The sequence below is a fragment of the Nerophis ophidion genome, linkage group LG29 (assembly GCF_033978795.1).
Source record: "Nerophis ophidion isolate RoL-2023_Sa linkage group LG29, RoL_Noph_v1.0, whole genome shotgun sequence".
Classification (NCBI taxonomy): Eukaryota; Metazoa; Chordata; class Actinopteri; order Syngnathiformes; family Syngnathidae; genus Nerophis; species Nerophis ophidion.
Window position 1 is genome coordinate 13,374,202 of NC_084639.1, and position 23,678 is coordinate 13,397,879.

General features: G+C 40.0%; 1 protein-coding gene across 4 annotated transcripts in view; it reads left to right on the top strand.

Annotated features, from left to right (window-relative positions):
- slit3 (slit homolog 3 (Drosophila)) overlaps positions 1-23,678 on the top strand; it is a 601,438-nt gene that overhangs the window by 384,177 nt on the left and 193,583 nt on the right. For all 4 annotated transcript variants that reach the window (XM_061891595.1, XM_061891594.1, XM_061891593.1 and 1 more), the window contains 6 exons: positions 29-173; positions 8,156-8,227; positions 11,944-12,015; positions 14,308-14,379; positions 19,620-19,763; positions 22,116-22,279. In XM_061891595.1, the coding sequence (XP_061747579.1) occupies positions 29-173; positions 8,156-8,227; positions 11,944-12,015; positions 14,308-14,379; positions 19,620-19,763; positions 22,116-22,279 (669 nt within the window). The remainder of the gene's footprint in view (positions 1-28; positions 174-8,155; positions 8,228-11,943; positions 12,016-14,307; positions 14,380-19,619; positions 19,764-22,115; positions 22,280-23,678) is intronic.

The window sequence follows — 23,678 nt, forward strand, 5'->3', positions numbered from 1 at the left end:
TTCACGTGACTCGGTGGCTTGTCCGCAGGCCCCGCCCACACCGAGACCAGGACGTGCGCGCCCCTAGTGGCCGTGTGCCCGCCCAGCTGCAGCTGCAACAACAACATCGTGGACTGCCGCCGCAAAAGCCTGACTGAAATACCGGCCAACCTCCCCGAGGGCATCGTGGAGATGTAAGACTGCAAGACTTGTTCTTATTTTTGTAAACGTGTGTTTTTGTTTTTGTTTCCTGCTGGGAGACATTTTGAACTCCTCTTCAACTGCACTCAAGGAAAAACAGCACCTGACTTAAGCGAGCAATGCGACACATTTGCTATTTACACAACAGCCACACCAAGTGATCGCCATGTAACCTCATACATCGTTTCTGGTCGTGTGCAGCATTTACCTATACTACCCAATGCAAGCAACCTTCCCTAGTCATGGTGCGGAAAAAAAAAAATCCAACCAACACAAAATGTAAACAGACATGGTCGCACATAACACAACCTGAGAAAATAAATTAAAAATAGTTAATTAATGTTATATTTTTTAAACACTTTGAAATATTTTGGTATGTTATTTATTATTTTGGTCCATTTATTATATGAAACATTTGTATGGTTATTTATATTGATATCTCTATAGTTATGTCATAACTTTCATTTTTACAGTGTATATAATTTACCCAGGTTTTAATGTAATGTGCCCCCCACCACCCCAAAAAAAGTAATATATTATGTTGAAATACATTTTGGGGTGAATGGTTTTCTTCTTTGTCTTTACACGTGAAACACACATGTTCTTGTTTTTACCACAATACTACTTCTAAGAATGTTATAAAATGGGGGAATATATACTATATATACAAGATTTAAGATTTACCCTCTATTGTGGTAAAAACAAGATATATATATATATATATATATATATATATATATATATATGTATATATGTGTATATATATGTGTGTGTATATATGTGTATATATGTGTGTGTGTATATATATATATATATATATACACACACTGTATATACGTGTATATATATTAGTGTACATATGCAATATATATATATATATATATATATATATATATATATATATATATATATATATACACACACACTGTATGTATGTATATATGTGTGTATATAAATTTGTGTGTATATATATATATATATCCATCCATCCATTTTCTACCGCTTATTCCCTTTCGGTGTCGCGGGGTCGCTGGCGCTTATCTCAGCTGTATATATGTATATATATATATATATATATATATATATATATATGGGTGTTTAGAGGATTTAGCAGCATTAATGTGTTGTAGTCTAAACCACAATCTTGTAAGTGCGTCTAATCCTAACAAACATGTCCCCAAGGATGGAGGGATGGCAAGACAAGGCTGAAGGTCGAGAGCAGGACAGGGTGGGGGTTAAAGAGGTGGAGGAGTATAAGAGGGCGGGATTAGATGCCATTCATCACGTTGACAAGCGACCCTGGTCCCGGCCTTGGTCCATGTTCTCCTTGTGCATCCACAGGTTTCCTCTAATCCTCCTTTTAGCTGCCTCATCCCTCCAGCCCCTCTCCTCACTTTCTAGCGCTCTCATCCTTCCACTACCTCCTCCCAAAAAGAGGGTATTAACAATATATGAATAGACCGCATGCGGAGTGAGACCAAACCACTGTGCGTTGTCTCCAAACACACTGATTTGGAGTCTCGCTGCCAGCGTAATCAGTCCAAAAAGATGTCGTTACATTCCCATTCCGCCGTCGGTTGGAGAAAGAATCGCGTGAAAGGTGTATTTTAAAATAAATCGTTTTCGGAGAGTTAATAAGACTACAGTTTGCATTTTTACATGCAAGACTATTAATAGTACACATTGAAGTATTCTAAAGAACTGCAATCTCTTTTTAACAGGGGCAGATAGATAGCAACATTATCTCATTTGCATAATTGGCCATGACTCATGTGCATGGATTTTTTTTTATGGCCACAAAAAAAAAAAACATGAAAAGCACAACAAACATGGGCTGTCCTAAAGACATATGCGATTAATCACAAATAAATATCCCATTAGTCATGTATCGTATTTTCCAGACTACAAGGCGCACTTAAATCCTTTTTTCCACCTCAAAAGTCGACAGTGCACCTCATATCCCGCTGCGCCTAATGTACGTAATAATTATGGTTATGCTTACCGACCTCGTAGCAATTTTATTCAGTAAGTGGTGGAATGATAATTGTGACCAGTAGATGGCATTCACACATAAGAGACACATGTAGACTGCAATATGATGGCAATACAACATTTTATATGTTCCATTGAAAATATTGAACATTACACACGGCGCTCAAAAATCTATCAAAAAGTTTTCGTACGAATTTGGTAAGCTATGAAGCCGCACTGCTTAACGGATTGACATCACATTAAACATGGGTGTTATTATGTTGTGTGTATAAGGTAAGACATATTATCTGGTGTTTTGTTTCGCAATATTTTGCAAAATAAACTTTTCTTACCTTCTGGTACCTGCTGATCTGTATTTGGGATCTGCATGAGTCCTGAAAAGTTGCGCGTGTCCACCTTTGAATTCTCTGCCTACACCGTAGTCGATAAGCTTCTTCTCTTCTTCTGATTTTGCTTACCGACCTCGTAGCAATTTTATTCAGTAAAAGGTGGAATGATAATTGTGACCAGTAGATGGCGGTCACGCATAAGAGATACGTGTAGATTGCACTATGATGGCAATATGACTCAAGTAAACAACAGCAAGACTTTATATGTTTCATTGAAAATATAGAACATTACACATGGCGCTAAAAAATCTCTCAGAAAGTTTTAGTACGACCTTGGTAAGCCATGAAGCCGCACCGCTTGATGGATTGTCGGCGCATTAAACATAGGGGTGTTATTATAGTGTGTGTTTATAAGGTAAGACATTATCTGGTGTTTTTTTTCGCAATATTATGCAAAAGCAACTTTTCTTACCTTCTGGTACTTGCTGATCTGTATTTGGGATCTGCATGAGTCCTAAAAAATTGTGTGAGTCCATAGTCGATAAGCATCTTCTTTTCATCTGGTTTTGCTTACCAACCCTGAAGCAATTTTATTTTGTACATGGTGAAATGATTAGTGTGACCAGTAGATGGCAGTCAAACATAAGAGATATGTGTAGACTGCACTATGATGGCAAAATGACTCAAGTAAACAACACCAACATTGTATATGTTCCATTGAAAATATAGAACATTACACACAGCGCTGAAATCTACCCAAAAAATATATATCAAAATCTACCTGCTGATCTGTATCTGGGATCTGCATAAATCCTGAAAAATTACGCGAGTCCGCCTTCGTAGTCTAGAAGCTTCTTCTTTGTCTCTATTTTCTTGTTATGGGACATTCATCCTCCGCTGTTGCCATTTCTAACATAGAGTAGTGTAAAGTTCTTACTTATATCTGTCAGTAAACTAGCCATGAAAGCACTAAAACATACTGGTGTAGTGAGTTTGCATTATTCACCCAAGGAACTTTAGTTATTAGAAAGTTCCGGTCGGAGAGTTTTTGACGGGACACATTTCCGGCCTTCTTGATGTTTCCGGATGAGGAGATGCTCCTACCTGATTGATTGAAGTAAAACATTCTGACAGTAAAATAACATTTTAGTCCAAATTTTGAGGCCTTTTTTGGATTAATTTAAATAATTTAAGGGTGCAGTGTGATTAATATCTTGAAAAAAAGTTAAAAATCACCAGGGTGTTGGAGTCACTTGTCCTTTTTTGTTTTAATAAACACAATCTTGAGGAGATCTGAACACTCGTTAAATATAGTGACAACCTCTTTACATGAGCAACGCTGATCCATCCTGTTACGTCCTCTTATTCTCTGGTAGACCAGGTTTCTTTTCAAAAACAGTTGGAGTCCATATTAGTCTGAGGTGATTTATAATATTGATGTTTGCTGTCTGGAATATGTATTTGTCTATTTTATTGTGCTGTTATGTTATTTTTTACATCCTATTAGGGAATTGCGGGCTTTCCCTTGACAAATTCCAACATTTCCCAGAATTCCAGTTTCTCCAGGACATTTTTCCCATTTAAAAATGAATTGGCTTTTTTAGTTAATTTCCACCATTTCCACATTTTTCGACAGATTCAAACCCTTTTTTCCAAGTTAAAAGAAATTCCAGAATTCCTTGTTTTCCATAGCCCTATTTCCACACTTTTTTCTGTCGACTACTGCATCCACATTTTTCAACCCACTTCAACCGTTCCAACGTCAAAACATTCCTTGTAATCAGGACAAAAAAAAAAGTTGTTTTTCAAAATTGAAAAATTACCAGTTTAGCCGAAATTCCAGGAATTCCCTAATACCATTCCTCAATTAATAATGTTACTACTTTAACATTTCTTGACCAATTTGAAAAATTCCAACACCAACTATTTTAAATCATTCAGACCATTCAAGTTTTTTTTACCATTTTCAAAAAAAATACTGCTTTTTCCGAAATTCCAAAATGTTTTGGAAATTCCATTTGAAATCAATAGGACATTCTTCAAATTTCCCCAATTCCCACATTTTTTATCTGATTCAAACTGTTCCAACTTCGAAATATTCAGCCTGTTCAGGAAGTGTGTGCTCTACTTCAACAATTCTTTAAAAAAAATTCCCAGATTTCCCATAATTATTATTTTTTTTAAATTAATTTTCCCCATTAAAATTGAATTGTCCATTTTCCAAACTTCCACAATTCTGACATGTTTTAACTGATTCAAACTATTCCACCTTCAACTCATTCCACTCATCCTGGACATTAAAACTACCTTGTTGCCACATTCAACAAATTTCCAGTTTTTTGGTAACCTATTTCCACCCTTTCTAATAAGTTTGACTAGCCCTTACCCATTTTTCATCCAATTTCAACCATTCCACTGTCAAAACATTTTTCTTAGTCAGGACAAGGAACTAGAAAAAAATCCAGTTTTTCCCGAAATTCCAGAAATTTCTAAATTAAAAACTGTTACTAATTCAATATTTCTTGACCGATTTAAACAATTCCAACCACCAACCAATTCAGCTCATGCGCCTAATATTTTTTTCCAAAAAATCCCGCTTTTCCCAAAATTCCCAAATTTCCAGGAAGTTCCCATTGCAATGAATGGGACATTTTCACAAGTTGCACAATTCCTGCATTTTCCAACTTATTCAAACCATTCCAACATCAACACATTCCCCTCGTCCTGGATATTCAAACTAACACTTTACTAAGTTCCAAACCAAATTCAGTTTTTCCTGAAAATTCAAACTCTTCAACTTGCAAACCATTTTAGCGTTTAAACCATTTCTACATTCACGCTACATTCTATTAGCGTTTCACTTCAACATCAGCATTGGAGCATTCACACGCAATCCATTCAGGAATTGCCTCTTCTAATTATTTTTTTTAGGGACCGATGTCCCTTTGGGATAGAGGACCCTATTAAATTGCTAAGGTTTTATTATTATTCTTTATTATTATTATTATTATTATTATTATACTCTTTGAGCTGTAATTTGACCCCCTTAAAATGCTTTAAAATTCACCAAATTTGACACACACATCAGGACTGGGGAAAATTGCGATTTAATCAAAAAACCAAACCCCAAAACTCAAAATTGCGCTCTAGCGCCCCCTAGGAAGAAAACACAGACAAAACTGTAACTTCCAGTTGGAATGTCGTAGAAACATGAAACAAAAACCACTACGTAGGTCTACGTTAGACCTATATTTCATCCACTGACAGAGAGAGATTGAACCCTTCTGATTAAAAGTTAAAGAAAGAGTTTTGATTACTATTAATTGGATTTTATGAGCCCGCAAAGAACCATTGCGCTGCTGCTGTTGTCACACAATGGCGGCTTTCTGCTCAGACAAAACTGTAGGACCCTCATACACACATGAAACAAAAACCTCAATGTAGGTCTCACTGAGACCTATATTTCATACACTGACCGCCCCCAACTAAAATCCACAGGAAGTTTGCTATTCCCACTTCAATACAACAACTGCATTACATTCACTATGCATTAGAGTCTCAAAATAGCGGCACCAAGGCGTCCTTATAAAAGCCCTAAGCCACTTTACAACTGTTATTACTATGAGACTGATGTATAACACATGTGTATACAACTTTTTCTCTGTGTAATAATCCTTCCATCCATCTTGTACCGCTTATCTGGGCTTGGGTCGCGGGGGCAGCAGCCAAAGCTTTAATTTTTAATGTTATTTTTTTACTGCTGTGTAAAATGTGAGGTTTTGGGGCCGGTGTCTTCACAAGCTCTTAGGGTCTTCTTAACCTTTCCTGCACATATTGTTGCTTTTGTTCTCTTTTCTCTTTGTCTGTGTTTGCAAATTAAACAAAAAAAAATAATAATTATACCAGGTACGTATGAGCTGTGTTAAAAAGCAGATTAATGATGCAGTCTGCAAGTGATATGCGAATAATGCCTCGGTGAGTGTGTGGCACACTCACTAGCTGCGTGGACACTGTTCGTGCTTAGTCTGCGCGGACGGAAATGTGAAACACTCACATTTGGTCCATTTAGTACATATTGACCAGAGAGTAAACGAGAAAAAGAAGAATATCATGCTTGCTTGGTGTTATAATATCAAAATACCTTTTCCTTAGTTTAACACTGCATTTTTTACAAAAAAAAAACAGTTTGGCGCTTCACAATCAAATGATACAGCAGCTCGGTCACATATTTGTTTCCTCTTAAAGCAACACACACATCAAGGGGACACAGTATCACTCCTTGTTTCATGGGGTCGAGGGTGATGCTTCAGTATCGATTGAGCCACCACGATCGTCTACTGCAGGGGTGTCCAAACTTTTTCCACAGCATGCGGGGGCCATTTTCATATTTTTCATTTTCAAACCATAACAAAATACATGGATTTTTTTTTTTTTTTTTTTAAATCCTTAGGGCTCCCGGGGAGCATAGAGGGTCTCAGTCATTAAAATGTTAAAAATAAGTCAAATTATTATTATTATTTTTTAGGCAATGCTTACAGTAAATCTCTATATCAACTAGAGGTTGATATGAAGTTAAACAAATAAGGTTTTATGCCTTTTTTGTCAAAGACAACTTTGTTTTTTATAGTAACACTGAAATATGCAGTATTTAGATAGATAGATAGATAGATAGATAGATAGAACTTTATTGATTCCTTCAGCAGAGTTCCTTTATTTAGCAATTAAAGCCCTCAAAGATCAATAATGCAGGACACCATTGAATTGAATTATTTAATATTTTTGAGTAATCCCAGTGAAAAGTTAAATAAAATCCTACTAAATATATTTGAGATCCCAAAGGTTCCCCACTCATAAAGTGATGCATTTTTATTAGTTTTATTTTTTTATTTTTTACTTTTAACACTTAAATTTCAAGGTCAACGTCCGATATATCTGTCGATTTTAAGTTTGAACTATTGTTCTATTTGTTTTGTGCTCTTTTGTCAAAACGTTGATGTTTTTATATGGCAACCACACAACATATGCAATATTTTTTCCACATAAAACATTTTAAAAGGGTAGTTTTTAAGTAATAATTCACTATAACATTTTTTGAGCAATGGAAAAAAAAAGAAAATAAAGACAAAAGGAAAAAAAAATGTCTTCATGGCAGCTTTGTGTCAACCTTGGCACTTTTTCTCAATAGATTTAACCTCATTCCACTTTTTTTTTTCAAATGTTTTTGGGAATTTTGGCAATACTACCAATTTTGCAATTTTTGCAGAATGTGTGGCAGGCCGGTAAACGATTAGCTGTGGGCCGCACTTTGGACACCCCTGGTCTACTGTATGGAGTTGGAACTATACAGTCCCATAATAATGTGTTTATGCACCAGCGCCAAATCTATTTGCACTGCCAAGGGTCCGTTCACATATATCATGTTTTGTTCGGTTTAAAACGAGCTTTTTGTTCTATTTGTGTGGTTCCATTTAATTCTGCTGCAGTTGGCTTCCACCTGTGATATGGACCCGTGTTAAAATGATAGTAATAAACATACAGAAATAACAAAGATGTTCAATAAAATGTGCAACAAATATCTTTGTGTCATAGTCATGATTGTATAAATATTGTGACTTTCACATTGACTTTCTCCTCCTCTTTGTGTGTCTTGGCAGTCGTTTGGAGCAGAACTTGATCAAAAGCGTCCCGCCAGGAGCTTTCTCCTCCTACAAGAAGCTCAAGAGGATGTAAGTCTGTCCTTATTGAATAGAACACAGCCCCCCCCCCAAATCAGCCAAATCAAAGCAATTCCTGCGAGTTCTGCACGACCTTAATCAAAACTTACGTTGGTTTGTTATCCAGACAAAGCAGGAACAATCCTATTCAACTTATTTTAAATTGAATAGACTGCAAAGAAAAGGTATTTAACGTTCCAACTGGATAACTTTATTTTTTGCAAATATTAGCTCATTTGGAATTTGATGCCTGCAACATGTTTCAAAAAAGCTGGCACAAGTGGCAACAAAGACTGAGGAAGTTGAGGAATGCTCATCAAACATTTATCTGGAACATCCCACAGGTGAACAGGCTAATTGGGAACAGGTGGGTACCATGATTGGGTATAAAAGCAGCTTCCATTAAATACTCAGTCATTCACAAACAAGGACGGGCGAGGGTCACCACTTTGTCAACAAATGCCTGAGCAAATTTTCAAACAGTTTAAGAATATTTCTCAATGCGACATCAGTGTGTAAAGGATATCAGCACTTGGGCTCAGGAACACTTCAGAAAACCACTGTCAGTAACTACAGTTGGTTGCTACATCTGTAATTGCAAGTTAAAACTCTACTTATCAAAGCCAAAGCCATTCATCAACAACACCCAGAAACACCGCCGGCTTCGCTGGGCCCAAACTCTTCTAAAATGGACTGATGCAAAGTGGAAAAGTGTTCTGTGGTCTGACGAGTCATCATTTCAAATTGTTTTTTTGGAAACTGTGGAGGTACCAGACTGGACAGCCTGACGTGTCCTCCGGAACAAAGACGAAAAGAACCGCCCGGATTGTGTTAGGCACAAAGTTGAAAAGCCAGCATGTGTGATGGTATGGGGGTGTATTAGTGCCCAAGGCATGGGTAACTTACACATCTGTGAAGGCACCATGAATGCTGAAAGGTACATACAGGTTTTGGAGCAACATATGTTGCCATCCAAGCAACGTTATCATGGACGCCCCTGCTTATTTCAGCAAGATAATGCCAAACCACATGTTACAACAACGAGGCTTCATAGTAAAAGAGTGCGGGTACTAGACTGGCCTGCCTGTAGTCCAGACCTGTCTCCCATTGAAAATGTGAGGTGCAATATGAAGCCTAAAATACCACAATGGAGACCCTGGACTGTCGAACAACTTAAGCCGTACATCAACTTGTTAAAAGGAAAGGCCGTGTAACACAGTGTTAAAAATGCCCCTGTGCCAACTTTTTTGCACTGTGTTGCTGACATTAAATTCTAAGTTAATGATTAATTGCGGGCTTCACGGTGGCAGAGGGGTTAGTGCGTCTGCCTCACAATACGAAGTTCCTGCAGTCCTGGGTTAAAATCCAGGCTCAGGATCTTTCTGTGTGGAGTTTGCATGTTCTCCCCGTGAATGCGTGGGTTCCCTCCGGGTACTCCGGCTTCCTCCCACTTCCAAAGACATGCACCTGGGGATAGGTTGATTGGCAACACTAAATTGGCCCTAGTGTGTGAATGTGAGTGTGAATGTTGTCTGTCTATCTGTGTTGGCCCTGCGATGAGGTGGCGACTTGTCCAGGGTGTACCCTGCCTTCCGCCCGATTGTAGCTGAGATAGGTGCCAGCGCCCCCCGCGACCCCAAAAGGGAATAAGCGGTAGAAAATGGATGGATGGATGATTAATTGCACAAAAAAAAGTTTCTCATTTGGAACATTAAATATTGTGTATTTGCAGTCTACTCAATTGAATATAAGTTGAAAAAGATTTGCAAATCATTGTATTCTGTTTCTACAGTTTCCAAAAACATTGTGAAATGTGGACTCGTCCGACCACGGAATACTTTTCCACTTTGCATCAGTCCATCTTAGATGAGCTCGGGCCCAGCGAAGCCGGCGGCGTTTCTGGATGTTGTTGATGAATAGTTTTGGCTTGGCATAGCAGTGTTTTAACTTGGACTTACAGATTTAGCCAGAACTGTAGTTACTGACAGTGGTTTTCTGAAGTGTTCCTGAGCCCATATGGTGATATCCTTTACACACTGATGTTGCTTTTTGATGCAGTACCGCCTGAGGGACAAAAGGTCCGTAATATCACTTACTTGCAGTGATTTCTCCAGATTCTCTGAACCTTTTGATGATATTACGGACCGTAGATGGTAAAATCCCTAAATTCCTTGCAATAGTTTGTTGAGAAATGTTGTTCTTAAACTGTTCGGCAATTTTGTCACGCATTTTTTCACAAAGTGTTGACCCTCGCCCCGTCCTTGTTTGTGAATGACTGAGCATTTCATGGAAGCTGCTTTTATACCCAATCATGGCACCCACCTGTTCCCAATTAGCCTGTTCACCTGTGGGATGTTCCAAATAAGTGTTTGATGAGCATTCCTCTACTTTCTCATTATTTTGTGCCACTTGTGCCAGCTTTTTTGAAACATTTTGCAGGTATCAAATTCCAAATGAGCTAATATTTGCAAAATATAAAGTTTCCAGTTCATACATTAAGTATGTTGTCTTTGCAGTCTATTCAATTGAATATAAGTTAAAGGATTTTTAAATCATTCTATTCTGTTTTTATTTACCATTTACACAACGTGCCAACTTCACTGCCATATTGCATTCCCCCCACCCCTACTGGTATAAATGTACTAATTTTATAAATACTACTGGTGTACATGGAAAATTATCATAAATACTACCAGTGTTATTGTATAAATAGTATAAATGATACTGGTGAACATGTACGAATATTATTAATACTACATAATATTTGTACATGTGCAAATATTATAAATACGCTGGTGGGAAAATATAAAGTTTTCCAGTTTGAACGTTAAATATCTTGTCTTTGCAGTCCATTCAATTGAATATAAGTTGAAAAGGGTTTGCAAAATCATTGTATTCTGTTTTTATTTCCTTTTTACATAATGTGCCACCTTCACTGGTTTTAAAACATTGACAGCAAATTCATAAAAAACACGCGAGTTGGAAATAAACAAAGCGTCAAAACAGTGCAAATCTTTAAAAAAAAAAAAAAGTTTTTACATTTTCCTTGAGGTGTAAAAACAATCTGATTTGGCCCACTTTGGCAGAAGCATTTTAGAAAGTATCTACCAACCAACGTATCTGGATCATCCAACTTACTCCATCATGCTTCATTAATTATTGTGACCACTGGGCGTCGCCAAAACGCTAATTGTCACTCCACTTCAAAAGCATCAGTCCTGTTAGAAGTTCAGGTCTTTTTAATACCGACCATTCTTCTCTGTTTGACTCGCTAAATAAGAAAAGTATTTATTACGATTCCTGCCCATATCGGATTACTGTCCAATATCGGTATTGGAAGTAAACACCCCGCGCCCATATATGGCCTTCCTCATGCTCCCAGCTGCAGATTCCATCATGACAGGCAAACACGTGCAAGGCCGTGAGGTCATCACTCAAGCACCCAATCATCATCCCGCCATGGGAGCGTTCAATAATAAATCCCACGTCATGCATGGGAGCGCTTAACGTGTCTGCTTTTCCTCTCCTTTCCCTCCCCTCGCGTCCTTCTCATTCCATCCCGTCTCGCTGTCCGTCATCCCCTCCCTCATTTACTTACACCTACTTCCTCTTTTCTTTTTTTTTTCTTCCCCCCCCACCCACCCCGCCTTGACCTCTGCTGACGTACGCTGTCAGCGACAGTTGGAGGACACGTGTATCACTAATGCACTTCCTCCCCCTTCCTCCAGAGACCTGAGCAAGAACCAGATTTCCGACATCGCCGCCGATGCCTTCAGTGGCCTCCGCTCGCTCACCTCGCTGTAAGTACCACGCCGGAATTCAGCGAATATAGTGGCTGAGGAACACACACACACACATGTGTGTGTGTTGTTTGCTGTACGGACCGAGTGTGATAAGAACATGAAGGACAGTTTAATTTGAATCAATCAGTAGTGTGAAAAGGAGACGGACAGACGGACAAGAAAGGGCGGGCAAGGTGAACTCTGCTGGGTGTTAGGACTGACACACACACACACACACACACACACACACACACGTTATTGTATTTCTTACCTTCTTGAGACCTGAGAAAAAAGCCTACCTCTTTAGGACCACTGTATTTCCTTGAATTGCCGCAGGCCTTTTTGGGACCACCCTCATTTTTAAAGATATCACCACCAGGGCTGCAAATGAGACATTATCTGTTAGATGCAATGAGGTGGCGACTTGTCCAGGGTGTACCCCGCCTACCGCCCGAAAAGCAGCTGAGATAGGCTCCAGCACCCCCCGCGAACCCAGAGGGACAAGCGGTAGGAAGTGGATGGATGGATGAATCCGGACCACGGATCATGACAATAACGGTCGCAATTTTAAGAGAAAAAGCAAAACTTTGGGGCAATTTTATGAAGAGTCCCAATTTTACTCGACAAAAGTATGAATTTTAGAAGAAAATTTTAAAAATGTTGGCATTATAATAATGATCTGAATTTTTACTTGGCAAAATAATGACAAAAGTCACTTTACTCAACACATGTCACTATTTTACAAGAATAACAAAACAATTGGCAATCTTTTGATTAAAGTCAGAATTGTATCCGACAAATGTCGCCATTTTGCATTAAAAATAAATAATTTTACTTGACAAAGTAATAATTTTACAATCAAATATTGAAATGTTACAGAAACAGAAATAATATGAGAAATTGTTTCCAATTCTATAAGAAAAAAGTCGACACATTGTGAGAAAAAGACTGCTTTTGGTTAATTTATTATTATTTTTAAATGTTTGTAATAATTTTTTAATCTTAATTTCTTCAAGCTATTACAGTATGTCTCTATATACATATATTTCTCTCTCTCTACATATATATATATATGTATATATATATATATATATGTAGGTGTGGGAAAAATCACAAGACTACTTCATCTCTACAGAACTGTTTCATGAGGGGTTCCCTCAATCATCAGGAGATGAAGTAATCTTGTGATTTTTCCCACACCTACATATTGCGCTCTACCACGGTATCGAGCACTATTCTCTGGATAATTCAATCAAGACATATATATATATATATATATATATATATATATATATGTTTTTTTTTTCTTTCATTTTGGCCGAAGGAAGTGCATTTAAATTTCTTGCACACACTTGTTATTTCATATGTTAACCAGAGGGGGAGCACTTTTAAAACCGACACACAGTCAATTTTATGGACACAGTCAATTGTAAAAATCCCTCCTTTTTGGGACCACCCTCATTTTTATAGATATCACCACCAGGGGTGGAAATGAGACATTATCTATTATATGCAATGAAGTGGCGACTTGTCCAGGATGTACCCCGCCTACCGCCCGAATGCAGCTGAGATAGGCTTCAGCACCCCCCACGACCCCAAGAGGGACAAGCGGTAGCAAGTGGATGGATGGATTGATGAATCCGGACCATGGATCATGACAATAATTTATTATTATTTTTAAATGATTAGTTTGGAATTATTTGTTAATCTTCATTACTTCAAGCTATTACAGTATGTCTCTATACACATATATATGTTTTCTTAAATTTTGGCCGAAGGAATTGCATTTAAATTTCTTGCACACACTTGTTATTTCATATGTTAACCAGAGGGGGAGCACTTTTAAAATCCTACACAGTCAATTTGAAAAATCCCTCCTTTTTGGGACCAACCTCATTTTTATAGATATCACCACTAGGGGTGGAAATGAGACATTCTCTATTAGATTCAATGAGGTGGCAACTTGTCCAGTGTGTACCCCGCCTACCGCCCGAATCCAGCTGAGATAGGCTTCAGCACCCCTGCGACCCCAAGAGAGAAGGATGGATGGATGCAATGGTTTTCCATATTGGGACCATGATTTATGCCCTAACTTGTTCACACCTCCTCTGATGGAAGGTAGTTTTCCTTGTTGGTGTCTCAAGAAGGGTAGAAATACAAGAACACACACATAAGCGTGCACATGAGTTGAGGTGTGATGGTCCAAACATTTTTGTTTTTTGTATAAAATGAGACTGAAAATATGTTTTGTCTAGCATTGATTTTGCACATTTTAGCCTCTTCCTAGCCTTGTGGACTTGTCTTGTGCAGGGTTCTGTACGGCAACAAGATCACGGAGCTGCCCAAAGGGTTGTTCGAAGGCCTGGTGTCACTACAACTCCTGTGAGTACTTTCTCTTTGAATGAATGTGTGTTTACACTTAAAGGCCTACTGAAATGAGATGTTCTCATTTAAACGGGGATAGCAGGTCCATTGTAAGTGTCATATTTGATCATTTCGCGATATTGCCATATTTTTGCTGAAAGGATTTAATAGAGAACATCGACGATGAAGTTTGCAACTTTTGGTCGCTAATAAAAAAGCTTTGCCTGTACCGGAAGTAGCAGACGATGTGCACGTGACGTCACGGGTTGTAGGGCTCCTCACATCCTCACATTTTTTATAATTATGGGCACCAGCAGCTAGAGCGATTCAGACCAAGAAAGTGACAATTTCCCCATTAATTTGAGCAAGGATGAAAGATTTGTGGATGAGGATAGTGAGAGTGAGGGACTAGAAGAAAAAAAAAAGACAAGGGCAGTAGGAGAGATTCAGATGTTAATAGACACATTTACTAGGATAATTCTGGAAAATTCCTTATCTGCTTATTGTGTCACTAGTGTTTTAGTGAGAATATATAGTCATACCTGAAAGTCGGAGGGTTGTGGTGACCGCCAGTGTCTCTGAGGTAAGCCATGGAGGAGCCAAGAAAGTCGCAGCTGCCTCTTTGACAGCTGCAGGAGGACGCAAGCTCCGCTCAAGTTTACGGTAAGAGCCGACCTACTACCACAGTTTTCTCACCGAAACCTGCCGGTTGACATGTGGTAGAGAAACATGTTCGCTTGACCGCTCTGTTCCATATTAAAGCTTCACAACAAACAAAGAAACACCGGCTGTGTTTGTGTTGCAATCCACCGCTTTCCACCAACAGCATTCTTCTTTGTAGTCTCCATCATTAATTGAACAGATTGCAAAAGATTCAGCAACACAGATGACCAGAATACTGTGTAATTATGCAAAAAAAACAGACTACTTTTAGCCGTGATCGGTGCTGAGAGAACATGTCCGCTACCACCGGTGACGTCACGCGCACGCGTCATTAATTCCGCGACGTTTTCAAGAGGATACCTCGCGGGAAATATAAAATTGCAATTTAGTAAACTAAAAAGGCCGTATTGGCATGTGTTGCAATGTTAATATTTCATCATTGATATATAAACTATCAGACTGCGTGGTCGGTAGTAGTGGGTTTCAGTAGGCCTTTAATGTTTAGTTGTGCAATATTAAATAAAGATTTCAGGGTCAAATACCATGAGACATTATATAGACACAGAAACAGAGAATGGAAGACAAAAACCAGTGATTGCTTTTCTCGTACGAGGAGAGTGGCCTGGAGAAAGAGTCGTCAGTTACAGGCTCCAAATCACTCCCCTCGCTTTTTTGTCAGGCTTGCCACTGACAGTTTGTCTGTGTTTCAGTTTGTCCTCTGTGTGTTTAGTATTTCCTGTCTTTAGTTCCTGTCAGCACTCTTATTTTGGTTCAGCTTCCTGTTCGTCTCCCTAAGTGCTTTCTTTCCCCTCAGCTGTGGCTGATTGGCACCTGGCCACACCTGATGTCAATCACCCAGCTCCTATTTTACCTCCGTTGTTCCTCCAGTCAGTGCTGGAATACTGTCACTCTTGTGTCGTTGCTACCTGTCGTGATTTGTCGATGTCATCATTACAGCTACTACCTGTCGTGCTATCAATCAATCAATCAATCAATCAATGTTTATTTATATAGCCCCAAATCACAAATGTCTCAAAGGACTGCACAAATCATTACGACTACAACATCCTCGGAAGAACCCACAAAAGGGCAAGGAAAACTCACATCCAGTGGGCAGGGAGAATTCACATCCAGTGGGACGCCAGTGACAATGCTGACTATGAGAAACCTTGGAGAGGACATCTAGGGGACCGAAAGCAATGGATGTCGAGCGGGTCTAACATGATACCGTGAAAGTTCAATCCATAGTGGCTCCAACACAGCCGCGAGAGTTCAGTTCAAGCGGATCCAAGACAGCAGCGAGAGTCCCGTCCACAGGAGACCATCTCAAGCGGAGGCGGATCAGCAGCGTAGAGATGTCCCCAACCGATACAGGCGAGCGGTCCATCCTGGGTCCCGACGAGCGGTCCATCCTGGGTCCCGACTCTGGACAGCCAGTACTTCATCCATGGTCATCGGACCGGACCCCCTCCACAAGGGAGGGGGGGACATTGGAGAAAGAAAAGAAGCGGCAGATCAACTGGTCTAAAAAGGAGGTCTATTTAAAGGCTAGAGTATACAGATGAGTTTTAAGGTGAGACTTGAATGCTTCTACTGAGGTAGCATCTCGAACTGTCCTTGTCGTCGCAGCGGTAAGCTGTTCCTGTTAGCTATTTGTAGTTTGTTTTCTCCTAGCTTTTTGGTTTTGTGTTGTCTTGTTAGCCATTAGCTGTTTCCAGTTTTTCCGTTTCCTTTTAGATACCTGTTATCTTCCACGCTAGGCCTTTTGTTTGTTATCCGCCTACGTGCGCGCTTTTGGTTTGAACCCTTTGTTTGGTTTTGTTCTAGTTGTTTACCGTATTTTTCGGAGTATAAGTCGCACCTGCCGAAAATGCATAATAAAGAAGGAAAAAATCATATATAAGTTGCACTGAAGTATAAGTCGTATTTTTTGGGGAAATGTATTTGATAAAACCCAAAACCAAGAATAGACATTTGAAAGGCAATTTAAAATAAATAAAGAATAGTGAACAACAGGCTGAATAAGTGTACGTTATATGAGGCATAAATAACCAACTGAGAAGGTGCCTGGTATGTTAACGTAACATATTATGGTAAGAGTCATTCAAACAACTATAACATATAGAACATGCTATACCTTTACCAAACAATCTGTCACTCCTAATCGCTAAATCGCATTAAATCTTATACGTCTAGTCTCTTACATGAATGAGCTAAATAATATTATTGATATTTTATGGTGATGTGTTCATAGTTTCACACAAGTCGCTCCTGAGTATATTTTATACCCCCAGCCAAACTATGAAAAAAACTGTGACTTATAGTCCGAAAAATACGATATATCAAAACCATGTTTTCTCACTCCATGCCTGCCTCCTTCTCTGCATCTTGGGGTTCGTCAACAACAAACTGTGACATTTTTAATTCATTCGGGAGGCCCTGCATTACAAACACACACAAACACACACACAGTTGCACTAAGGGAGGAGGGGGATTTGCAGCGGTGTTGGAAACCTAACACCTGTGGTGAGAACATAACACATGCAAATACAGAGGATACAGTAACTTCCTTTGTTGCTCTGTCTCATCTGCAAACTCCTCTTTGCAGTTGGCAGGTCAACCCAAGTTCAATCTAACGCCAAGTTTTGTTTCTCTTCAACTTGTCTAACACAATGCATAAGAAAACTATTATATTTGAATAAAAATGAGATAACTTATTTACAATTAATCCAACAGAAGGTATATTAAAGGCCTACTGAAACCCACTACTACTGACCACGCAGTCTGATAGTTTATATATCAATGATGAAATATTAACATTGCAACACATGCCAATACGGCCTTTTTAGTTTACTAGATTACAATTTTAAATTTCCCACGGAGTTTCTTGTTGAAAACGTCGCGGAATGATGATGTGTGTTTGTGACGTCTCGGGTTGTAGCGGACATATTAGCCCAGCAACACACTCTTTTCATCGCATAATTACACAGTAATTTGGACATCTGTGTTGCTGAATCTTTTGCAATTTGTTCAATTAATAATGGAGACTATAAAGAATAATGCTGTTGGTGGAAAGCGGTGGATTGCAGCTGCCTTTAGCAACCGAAACACAGCCGGTGTTTCTTTGTTTGTTGTGAAGCTTTAACACTGAGCGGTCAAGCGAACATGTTTCTCTACGTCAACCAGCAAGTTTTTGGATGGGAAAATCGTGATATTAAGTCGGCTCTTACCGGAGACTTCAGTGGATTATGGGACCTCCTCCTGCAGCTCAAAAAGGCAGCTGTGATCTTGGCTCCTCGGCTTCTCACAGATACACTGGCGTTCACCGCAGCCATCCGACTTTCAGGTATGACTTTACAATCTCACTATAACACTATTAAAACAATAAGCAGATAAGGGATCTTCCAGAATTATCCTAGTAAATGTGTCTAATTACATCTGAAACGGTCCCACCGCCGCTGCCTGGAGCCGTCGCCTATTCTTTTTTTTTTTTTTTGTGCTTCACTCTAACTTTCCTCATCCACAAATCTTTCATCCTCGCTCAAATTAATGAGGAAATTGTCGCTTTCTCGGTCCGACTAGCTCTTGCTGCTGGAGGCTATGATTATAAACAATGTGAGGATGTGAGGAGACCTACAACCTGTGACACACAAGCACATCGTCTGCTACTTCCGGTAAAGGCAAGGCTTTTTTAATTAGCGACCAAATGTTGCGAACTTTATCGTCGATGTTCTCTACTTAACCCTTTCAGTAAAAAAAAGCAATATCGCGAAATGATCAAGTATGATACATAGAATGGACCTGCTATCCCCGTTTAAATAAGAAAATCTCATTTCAGTGGGCCTTTAAAACTGGGGGGACAGTTTGTCAAAAAAATAAAAATGTCGTACCACTGAACTAGAAACATAAACTTAGTGCCTGTATTTGTCAGTGAAAAAGTGTTGATAGCTTGGAAAGTTGAGTCGGCGCTGAAAAGTGGCCATTAGAAGACGCTTATGTGTTACAAGGAAGAAGCAGGGTCAGCCAAAGTTAGCATTGGGGTTTATTTATTGGGGTTCATATTTCATATCTTGCCAGGCTTCCTAGAATTTTTCTTGTGATATTGATTCAGCACAACTGGAACCATTTAAATAATACTGACAGTATCTGCTTTTGTCAAAGGAGAGGTGTAGCGTTGCTATATGGAGCCGAGTGGGTTCGGATGCAGGGCAACAGGTGCATATGTGATGAGAACATGAGCAGTGATGTCTCAATTCAGCCCAAACTAATGCATTTTAACATCTACTGCGGCATATGGTAGAAATAAATAGATATGTAGCTGCTTCACTAGTGCTGACTGTGACATATGGTCCATGCAAGCGCTGCAGTCCACCGGCAGGAAACTACTAATGTTCCAGGCTTTTCCATTATAAAGTGAAGCCAAGCAAAGACAATGAGGACGAGTCATTTTTCTTCACGTTAGGGTGCCTATTCATAGCACCAACCAAGGTTGTAGCACCCCTCATTACCATCAGAATTATTGTATCTTTTACCAGCCCGACAATGGTATTCTGCAATAAAAATAAAAAAGATGTTGAACAAACTTTGTGTTTCAGACTCTTGAACGCCAACAAGATCAATTGTCTCCGCGTCAATACCTTCCAAGACTTGCACAACCTCAACCTGCTGTCGCTGTATGACAACAAGTTACAGACCATCAGCAAAGGACTTTTCACGCCACTGCGATCCATTAAAACGCTGTAAGTACCTGAAACTAAAAAAAGAAGTATATGATTGTACTCAGGGCTACTGCAATAGTGCTGCGTTTGTACCATGTCGTACTTAATAAACCCGAAATGACCGACTGACGAACGGACAGAAACCTATTAATCGACCGGCTGACCTATTGATCGATCAACGGACAAACTGAAGGACGAATCGACCGACCAAAAGACCAGCCCGCCGGCTGACCTATCGAATTACCTATTGACTATACTGATCGACCGACTGATCGCCCGACCTATCGCCTGAACTATTGGTCAATAGATCAGTGGGTTGATAGGTCGCTACCAATACACCAAGTATATCGAATATATCAATCAACCGACAGATTGACCAACCTATTGCCTGACCAATCGCCCGACCTATCGACCGACCGATCTATCAACTGAACTATTGGTCAATAGGTTGGTGTATTGATAGGTTGGTACAAATCAATATTAATTATATTTACCAACGACAAATCAACAAACCTATTGACTAACTTATTGCTCGACCTATCGACCGACCTATTGGCCAACTTATCAACTGAACTATTGGTCAATAGGTAGGTACCAATCGACTGCGCTGTCTATTTTATCAGTCAACCGACATATCATGCACCCTATTGAACAACCCATTGCCCGACCTATTGCTCGACCTATCAACTGAACTATTGGTCAATAGGTCGATACCAGTCGACCGAGCTATAGATTATATCAATCAACCGACATATCAATCGACCGATAGAACAACCTATCCCCTGAACTATAGGTCAAAAAGTTGGTGGGTCGATAGGCCGTACCTATCGACCGAACTATCGATTATATCAATCGACCGACCTATCGACTGACTTATCAGTCAATAGGTTGGTCTATGATAGGTTGGTACCAATCAATATTGATTATATTTATCAATGACAAATTGACCAACCTATCGACTAACTAATTGACCGACCGACTTATAGCCTGACCGACCTATCGACTGACTTATCAACTGAATTATTGGTCAATAGGTAGGTAACAATCGACCTCGCTATTGATTTTATCAGTCAACCGACATATCAAACGCCCTATCAATCATCCCATTGCCCAACCTATTGCCCGACCTATCAACTGAACTATAGGTCGGTACCAATCGACAGTGCTACCGATTATATCAATCAACCGACATATCAAACGACCTATCGCCTGAACTATAGGTCAACAGGTTGATGCGTTGATAGGTCGGTCGATAGGTACCGACCAATAGATTATATTAATCGACCGCTCGGTACCTATCGATTATATCAATTGACCAACCTATCGACCGACCCATTTATCAACTGAACTATCGGTCAATAGGTTGATGTATTGATAGGTTGCTACCAATCAATATTGATAATATTTTTCAACGACAAATCGACCAAAATATCGACTAACTTATTGCTCGACCGACCTATCAACCAACTTATTAACTGAACGATTGGTCAATAGATCGCGCTATCGATTTTATCAGTCAACCGACATATCAAACGCCCTGTCAAACAACCCATTGCCCGACCTATCGCCCGAACTATTGGTCAATAGGTCGGTACCAATTGACCTAGCTATCGATTATATCAATCAACTGACACATCAAACAACCTATCGAACAACATATCGCCTGAGCTATAGGTCAACAGGTTGGTGGGTTGATAGGTCGGTACTTATCGACAGAGCTATCAATTATATGAATCGCTTGACCTATCGCCTGACCTATCGCCTGACCAATCGCCTGACCTATCGCCCGGGTTGATAGGTCTCTACCTATCGACCGAGCTATCGATTATATCAATCGCCCGAGCTATCGGTGGGTTGATTGGTCGGGACCTATCGCCCGACCTATCTATCAACTGAACTATTGGTCAATAGGTTGGTGTATTGATAGGTTGGTACCAATCAATATTGATTATATTTATCAACAACAAATCGACTAACCTGTCGACCAACTTATTGCCCGACCGACCTATCAACTGAACTATTGGTCAATAGGTTGGTACCAATCGACCGTGCTATCAATTTTATCAGTCAACCGACATATCAAACGCCCTATCAAACCACCTATTGCCTGACCTATCTACTGAACTATTGGTCAATAGGTAGGTACTAATCGGCTGAGCTATCGATTATATCAATCAACCGACATATCAATCGACCTAACGAACAACCTATCGCCTGAACTATAAGCCAGCAGGTTGGTGGGTTGACAGGTCAGTACCTATCGACCAAGCTATTGATTTCACCAATCAACCGACATATCGGACGACATATCGACCGACCATTCGACCAAAACCTGTACTTACTTGTTGACAAAATATTCTCGCTTTTCATCAGCCATCTGGCCCAGAATCCTTTCATGTGCGACTGCCACCTGAAGTGGCTGGCGGACTTCTTGTTTGATAACCCCATCGAGACCAGCGGTGCCCGCTGCAGCCACCCCAGACGACTGGCCAACAAGCGCATCAGCCAGGTTAAAGGCAAGAAGTTCCGCTGCACAGGTGAGCGTGCACTTTCACTCACATCACGTTGATAATATCTAAGTGAGAGTCTTTGGATCTCTCCTAAAATTGGTTCTGGCTGCCCTCCTTGCTTTGGGCCCTCCCTTCTTCTTGCTCCCCCTCTTCCTCTGATTACGTCGCAGCAGTTTTATGGCTCCGCCTTCTTCCCCGTGCGGATCTTCTTGTTTTAACCGCTCAGTATTTTCCCTGCCCCGCCCCGCCTCCTGTGTGTGGACCTGCGCTCTGGCTCGTGCAGCTGTCTCTTGTGCTTGATCTAACCATGTGGCCCCGCCTGCTGTGACTTCACATGGTTCCGTCAAGCGCCAGGGACCGCCTCGCACACGCTCGCCTGCATCTACCGGCCAATCCCGTGACTCGGCGCAGGAAACTGAGGGCTTAACGGAAGAACTGTCGAAGTAGCACCTTGCGCACGGTGACACTCAACAAGGCTCTACTCCCAAAAACCAGCACAAGGTGGCACTATACTTAGTACCTGGTAGAGTCAATACCATATGGGTGACAAAATGAAAAAACTTTTTGTGTTGATCCACAGTCTACATTTTATTTCTTATCGCTGCCCTCAGTCTCCTTTTAGGTAAAATGTTGCCTTTGCCATGCCAAGAAAAAAGTTTCCCATTGTCGTTGTTTATTTTTACGTCGTTAGTTCAATGCAGATTGTTTTTTTGCGACTTCAGGGTGAAAAGGAGTGCTCAGGAAGCGCATAAGTGTTTTTCATTTCATTTTTGGGATGAATAATATTCTGTTTAAAGGGGAACATTATCACAATTTCAGAAGGGTTAAAACCAATAGAAATTAGTTCCCAGTGGCTTATTATATATTTTGAAGTTTTTCTCAAAATTTTACCCATCACGCAATATCCCGAAAAACGACTTCAAAGTGCTTGATTTTAACCGTCTATTATCCTGTGACGTCACTGCGTGAAGCCAACAAAAACAAATATGGCGGATAGCACAGAAAAGGTATAGCATAGTAGCTCTGATTCAGACTCGGATTTCAGTGGTTTAAGCGATTCAACAGATTACGCATGTATTGAAACAGATGGTTGGAGTGTGGAGGCAGATAGCGAAAACGAAATTAAAGAAGAAACTGAAGCTATTGAGCCATATCACGACAGACAGCGGCAACAAGGACAAATTCGGCGATCGCCTTCTAACCAACGGTTACATCTTTTGACCACTGGTGCAACTTGAATCCGTCGATTGGTATGTGTTTGTTTGGCATTAAATGCCGGTGGAGGGAAAGGCTGGATGCAAATATAGCTACTAATGAGGCATAATGCAATATGTACATACAGCTAGCCTAAATAACATGTTAGCATCGATTAGCTTGCAGTCATGCCGTGACCAAATATGTCTGATTAGCACATAAGTCAATAACA